This window comes from Microchirus variegatus (genome assembly GCF_963457635.1).
Source record: "Microchirus variegatus genome assembly, chromosome: 1".
NCBI lineage: Eukaryota > Metazoa > Chordata > Actinopteri > Pleuronectiformes > Soleidae > Microchirus > Microchirus variegatus.
The window spans coordinates 13143941-13150910 of NC_139802.1; the positions used below are offsets into that span (position 1 = coordinate 13143941).

Sequence of the window (6970 nt, forward strand, 5' to 3'; positions counted from 1 at the left end):
TCAATCGATGAGACCTAAATAATATTCAATTACATTTGCATGCGCATAGTAAAGAAAAAATAAAAACTCATGTAAACATTAGGCCTATTTTTTTTCTCAAAGATGTAATTTTTTTTTTTTTTTTTTTTTACATTTCGATGACTTTTGTGCGTGCGTTGAATCAAAGAAGCCAAACTGATCCGGATATTTCACTTGTGTGACGCTATAGTAACAGTATACATAGCTACAATTGCTTTAAAAAAAAAAATAATCAAAACAAAAATGGGGGGGGGGGCATGAAGACTTGAATACGCTTTACCATCAGTCAGTCACAACAAGTCTTCCTCTTTTTGCATTAATTGGGTCATTTGGTTTTGTTAGGAGCAGAAAAGTTTGTTGATGGTTTTGGGGAAACTCATGGCACTGTCTTTTGAGTCTTGTTGATGTTGATGTTGCTGCTGCTGCTGCTGCTGCAGGACCGCCGCGCTCCTCTCTGCCTCCAGAATGGCGCCTTTAGTGTTCGTGGTCCAAGAGACGGTGGTGTTGGTCAGGGCCTGGCTCAAAGTGCTGTGCCTGAACAAGGGGTCGTGGAAAACCCCGTCCACCCAGTTTCTCAGGGTCGTGACCGGCGAATCCTGCCTGTTGTCCAGGCCGGTCACAGGTGAGGTAGCGGCGGGGGAAGGGGTGAGGGAGGAGGGCGGCGGCGCCTGGCACCTCAGCATACAGGACGGATACTCAGTCTGGTTCAGGGATGTCGCAGTCTGGGCCAAAGACCATATTCGAGGTTTGCCGTCTAGTATCTGATGCCCGTGTTGCTGCTGCTGGTTATAACACGCCTTGGCCTGCGATCTGTTGTCCACCTGGTAATCATCTGGGTTCGTTTTGAGGCAACTTTTGCTCAAGTCATGTTCCCCTCCCAGAGAAACGGGGATGGAGATTTTCAGAGCCGAGTCCTTGATGAGGTGTTCAGGGGGACAGTCGGCTGTCGTTGACATGTGTGTGTTCATATGGTATCGGTGCTTGAGCTCACACTCGGAGCTCTCTGACTCTAGCGTGTCGAAGTCGTCCAAGTCGCTCAGCTGCAGGTCCTTATCAGGCCGACTTCTGTTCTCTGGGGAAGAGAGGACAGAGACAGCAGACATGTCAGTGAGAGAGTTTGTGTCACGCGGATGAGATCTGATAATGGCACAGTCACTCTGGAAATCAAATTCAGAATCATGCTTTTCAGTTGCAGCACAGATATTTAACTTATTGACTAACGTGGAGATTTATACATCCATCAGAATTATTATTATTTGTTTTGCCTCGTATAAATTAAAAGAATAGGGAAAAGTAAAGGGTCAACAGTTTGTGAAAGTGACTGATGCCTGTTCACTTTGCATGGGCACAAATGTAATATGTTGAGAAAAGTCTTATGTCAGGCATGTGCAGATAACTTAACACTGATGAAGTATTTTGAATAAACTGCAAATAATATATATATACAAATACATATACTAAAACTGCAAGGCCTAAGTTTAATTAGTTTCTAATGATCATCACTAATAACATCATCACACCTATATATATATATATATATATATATAATTATAATAATAAAATGTAACAAACTAAAATATTGCTGTAGATGGATTATCGTTGTCATTATATTTCAATTATTTATAGATATTATTTTACTTTTTAAAAAAATCATATATTTATCACATTCCTTGGGATTATTATCATAATGTTATCATAGATTTAATGTACTCTCAAAAAGAACTAAAATGGTACAGTAAAAAAAAAGAAAAAAGTAGTATTTCTTAAAGTGTCCAATATACTGATTCGATAAATGTTATGACAAGATCATTATTGATAAAAGGATAATAAGAAAAACTTGTGCATTCATTCAGGCTTGTTGTACCACAATAAACACCCCTAAAAGTGAACAACATACATTTATTTTGCTTTACCTAACCATCACTGCTCCTGCATGACCTTAATCTTAAAGGTGTGTTTTTTGTGGCACAAACACAACAAAAAAACGCTTCACACTTTCTGCTCTTTACTATTTCTGCTCAGCAACAAGTGAAACTAACCATCCTCATTGTTTTCACTTTTTATCTGCTCCTCCTGAGACCCGTCCTCATCCTCATCATATCTCTTCTCCTCTGAGCCCTTGTTTCTGGGCGGCCATGTCATCTTGTTCTCCTTCTTGAGCCTCCTCCTGGCATTTGCAAACCAGGTGGAGACCTGCGTCAGGGTCATCTTGGTGATGATAGCCAGCATGATCTTCTCGCCTTTTGTTGGGTACGGGTTCTTCCTGTGCTCCTGCAGCCAGGCCTTCAGCGTGCTGGTCGTCTCCCGTGTGGCGTTCTTCCGCCTCGTTCCGCCGTCCATTGAACCATATCTGTAAAACAAGAAGAACATAAACAACATGCATAACTTGCTTTAAATGCTTCAAAGTCAACATCCGAAAAAAACAAAAGCGAAACATCATAATCACATTGCATAGATTGAAATTGAAAAACAAGCCTCTTAAAACACAGTGCAGTGCATATTCCTGAAAAATCCATATGGCCAAACAATGTTTTAAATACTGTAAATAGACGTTATGCTGGGGACCAGCGAAGACTTCAGTATGCAGGGCAAGGCAAAAAGAAAGAATGATGGGGAGACTTTTTGTTGAAGACAACTACCACTAAACTCCCTCTAACAATCCAGCACTGAAGGTTTCAAAATAAATGAAATCAAAGGTTTTACCAGTAAAAATGCTAAGTTTATTTTATCATACCCTAAGATTTTTTCAAAATATTATCTCTTAAATCTGTAGCATTGCATGACTCCTTAACTGCCGTCTCCACTTTCACACACATATCCCATGGACCTGCATTTAAAATGCACAGTGTTGATTTTCAGTCAGCAGTGAGCTGTAAAATTCCTCTCAGGGGAGGCTTTTATGAGGCCTTTATTGCTCCGTATAGCTTAGTGCAGGTCAAGTACTGCTAAGGGAATCAGGAGGAGAAGAGCGCTGTACATTTCCTTACCCTGTGTTGTTCCCTTTCAGATAAAATAGACTGTAAAATTGCTTTATTGAGTGTAATGATGAGCCCTCAGGTAAAAAGACGAGCGCAGACAGACTCTTATTCCTGTAGGCCTGCTTGTTTGTCTGGATGTTACTGATTATGTTCTGCTTTAGATTTTGGCCTTTTGCTGTATGTGCACTTAGTATTCTGCCTGCTGATGCTATTTGGACTGATTGCATGTGTTCTTTGTGATGTGAACTCTTCTCTAGCTATAAGACTAATCAATAAAACATTTGAGAGGCAGCTGTATTTTTCCACGCAGTTTTGCACTGTTTTTTTTTTTCAAGTTGAAAAGAGATTACTGATCTATAATCAACATGTTATCATCCATGATCTACTTTTTCACTGCAATATGGATGCCATCTATTTATCGGGAAGACCTTTTAATATGGCAGGAATGGTCTTCAACAAGGGGAGGTCTTGATCTCTCGGGGATGATTGATTTATTGTCATTTTTGAAAACTCATACAACACTGGTGTCGTGGATTTACCGAGAGTTACCTTTTCCTAGATTTTACTCACTTCCTGCTATTGTTACAAACTCAAATTAATATTATTTCTGAGTGGATGTATCACTTGAAGTTCACATGCAAAGTTTCTAATGTTTAACTTCTTAGAGAGCGAGAGAGAGAGAGAGCAAAAAAATCACATAGTGACACAAGGAACATACCTGTCATACTGATACTGTCCCAGCGTGGGATCATAAGGGTAGTAGGCTGTTGCCTGTGTTATTCCAGCATGTGCAGAAGCACTGGCATCTTTAGTATCAAATGCGCCCTGGAATCAAAAGACAAGTGTTTAACAGAGTTAGTGGCACAGATAGGAAGTCAGAGGAAGCTCGAAAAAGTGACTCACCTGAAAAGCATGTGTTTTTAAAGTTATTCTACTGGGTTGTTGGGTGTAACAAGAAAGGAAAACTACACTAACTATACCACAATGATACACTGTCGAGGATGACTTCAGTATGAACTTGCAGAGAGACACAAGTGTTTAAATTTGTTTTAAAGAAAAGTAATTGGAACAGGAAATATTACTGTTATTTACAAATCGTACTTTGCTGATAATAATTTCTGTAATACAACTCATATTCCTTTATGTGTGAAAAAGTTAATCTGAATCAAATTATCACATTTTCATACATGGTCAGCATTCTGACTATTTTAAGAAAACATTGTTGGAATTGTTGTCCTGTCAAAACTGTTTTTTTTTTTTTTTTTACAGAAACGTTTGTTAATTTAATAAACATTGTCTTTATGTGTTGGCATTTAGTTTGTTTTTGTTTAAAGTTAATTTTACTTTTTCACGAGTTTTTCTTCAGAAGGAAAGCCTGCATATATACACCTGAGCATATCTGGTTTTGCTGACACATAGTTTCATTTATTTAAGGCAAGTTGGCTTGAAAGGGTGATATGGGAATATAAATCACGTAGGCTACAGTAAAGGTCTGGTAATATTGCGGTGTAATGTATTAAAAGAAAGAGGGGAGCTGAGGTGCGCAGAGCTGGCTCAAGTCTCAGCACCCTGCGGCTCCATTAATCAATGACAAGAGGGACCAGATGAAGGACTTACCAGCGAGTAGAAAGCCGAGGCGTCCGTGCCGTATGTAACGTAATTCCCATAGCTTTGACCGCCGGTGTATGGGCTCCCGTACACACCCAGAGCGGCGGCTGAGCTGAGCTCATGCCTCGCCGTGGCGAGCAGCCGGCTCTCGTACACGGGGCAGTAGACTGGTGTCTGCCCGGACGCCGCTACTCCGGAGTCGGCTATGGATCTGCCGGTGGACTCGCAGCAAGTGGTCAAAGAGTTGGTTGTCATCAGAAACTACAGGAGAGAGAATTATCTTTGTTTACATGTTGTTTCCTTTCCCACTATAATTTTTGCTGATATTAATCTTAATATTCGCTGTATTTAATTGCAGTGAAATCACATTTTTAAACTTAAGCCACGGCCACGTTTGTTAATAACTTTTCCCTTTTTATGAAAACAGATAAATCGCCCTAATGAGATAAACTCAGACCTGCACCCATCTCCAATAAGTTACACACATTTTAAATACGTTCTAAACAACAACACAGTTCATTTATTCACAAACAGGTTATTTTTCGCAGCTTCTTCTGTGACACGCGTCAATAAATAAAACACATGACAAAATAACTCAAAACACTTGATGTTTGATGATGGAAGAAGCGTCACACTCCTGTGACAAAGTGCGCGTAAAAGAGTGTCCAAAACCATCCGTCTTTTGGTTTTGATCTACACGTGCGTTACAAGTAGATACATCACGTTGTCCCTAACATCGCCCTGTAGATAACCGATTTAAATCTCGAGTTATTTTTTTTTTTTTATGGCTCATAGCCAAAACAAAACAGCTGCTGGGTTATGGCGCACAAACACACACAGCGTGTGCAGAACAAGTTGGCATGTGCGTCCCAGCGCAAATAAACATATGGCTGACATTAGAGAGCGGCTATTATCTTGCAGAAATCAGCGAACGGGTGGTCGCGGGTCTCGCCGGTCTCTGGTTACCTTCTCCTTTACCTCCCCCTCTTTTTTTTTTTTAATCTGTCGCTGTAGGAGCGCAGGTATCCCTGGCTGTAACGCAATACCTTTTCCGATAACCCGAAATCGGCGTGGACGCGTCTCGGATTCTTGCCCAAAAAGCGCGTAAAAAAGGCATCAAGCTTAAATCGATGAGATAATCAATCGGTGCGATATCAAAAAACCAAAACAATCAGCGAAGTCAAGAAAGCTGCGTGCACTTACTTGTGGAGCAGACGAGTAGGGATATCCAAACTGTGGATATGACATGGTAGAGGAGTCCCCCAATATCCAGAAATAAAGCGAGACTGAAGGTCTCCACTCTCACGCAGGCTGTGGCTCTGTTTGACTGTACCAATTGATTGGTAAGCACTGGCTCCAAGGATGCTTATAGGGCGAAGCAGAGCAGCATGTTTAATTTGTGTAAAATGCCCCCCACTCAAACGCCTTTCTACGGGGGGGAAAAAAATAATAAATAAATAAATGAATGAAGAAAAAAAATGCTCCTGCTTTCCTCCTTTTCTCCTCTAAAACCCACTGTCTGGCATAAATAAATGAAATTAAGGCGACACGAGCCTTCTTTTGCCGAGAATAATCACTTTGCTGTGAGATACATATTTTTGCCTTATAAAAAAGTACTATAAAAGACGTCAGCAGCAGAGGCAGGTTGTTTTAAACGGCGGCGACTCTGACGTCAGAAGTTTCCCCACTCTGAAAATGCCCGGACTGTAACTTTGATATGCATTTTTTTTTTCCTTTGCCAGGATGACGACAAAAACAAAAAAAAATGGAACAATTCAACAAGAAAATCTGAAGGAAGGAAGGAAGGAAGGAAGGAAGTAGGGAAGTAGGGAAAGGAAGGATTAATTTGCAGTCCCAATCAATCAGTTAGGCCAATCAGTGTCATGAATATGCAAACGTATGTATGCTTTTAAATGCATTAAGCCTAATTAAGCACATTCATATCCTTCCTCTGCACTAATGCTAATCACACGGAGAACTAATTGATTTTAAATTAATTAGTAAAGAATAATTTCATAGTGAGCAGAGACACACTGCAGCCAACACAATACACACATTGTGTGGTGTTTGTTGTGTTTATGTTTTCCATAGAAAAAAAGGTTTATAATAACCAAGAAGATCTATCTATCTATCTATCTATCTATCTATCTATCTATCTATCTATCTCTGTCTGTCTGTCTGCCTGTCTGTCTGTCTGTCTGTCTAATTAATACTGGACCTCTCCCTCCTCTCCTCCCTGTCTTCTTCCACGCTTGTTTTGGTCAGTAACCATAACACCTCGCCACATCTCGGGCACCAGTGTGCGCTGCCTTGCTTGGAGAATCCCGGGTTGAGACATGTGGATAGCCCCGGGGGTCACTCCTCAA

At 40.5% G+C, this 6970-nt stretch overlaps 1 protein-coding gene across 1 annotated transcript; it reads right to left on the reverse strand.

Annotated features, from left to right (window-relative positions):
- Positions 1-356: 356 nt before the first annotated feature.
- On the reverse strand, positions 357-5852 carry irx4a (iroquois homeobox 4a; the record flags this gene model as incomplete). The annotated part of the gene is made up of 5 exons (XM_083890545.1): positions 357-1090; positions 2058-2368; positions 3715-3821; positions 4614-4865; positions 5808-5852. 5 exons carry the CDS (start codon positions 5850-5852, stop codon positions 357-359), a joined length of 1449 nt encoding a protein of 482 aa, XP_083746671.1.
- Between the last annotated feature and the right edge of the window lie 1118 nt (positions 5853-6970).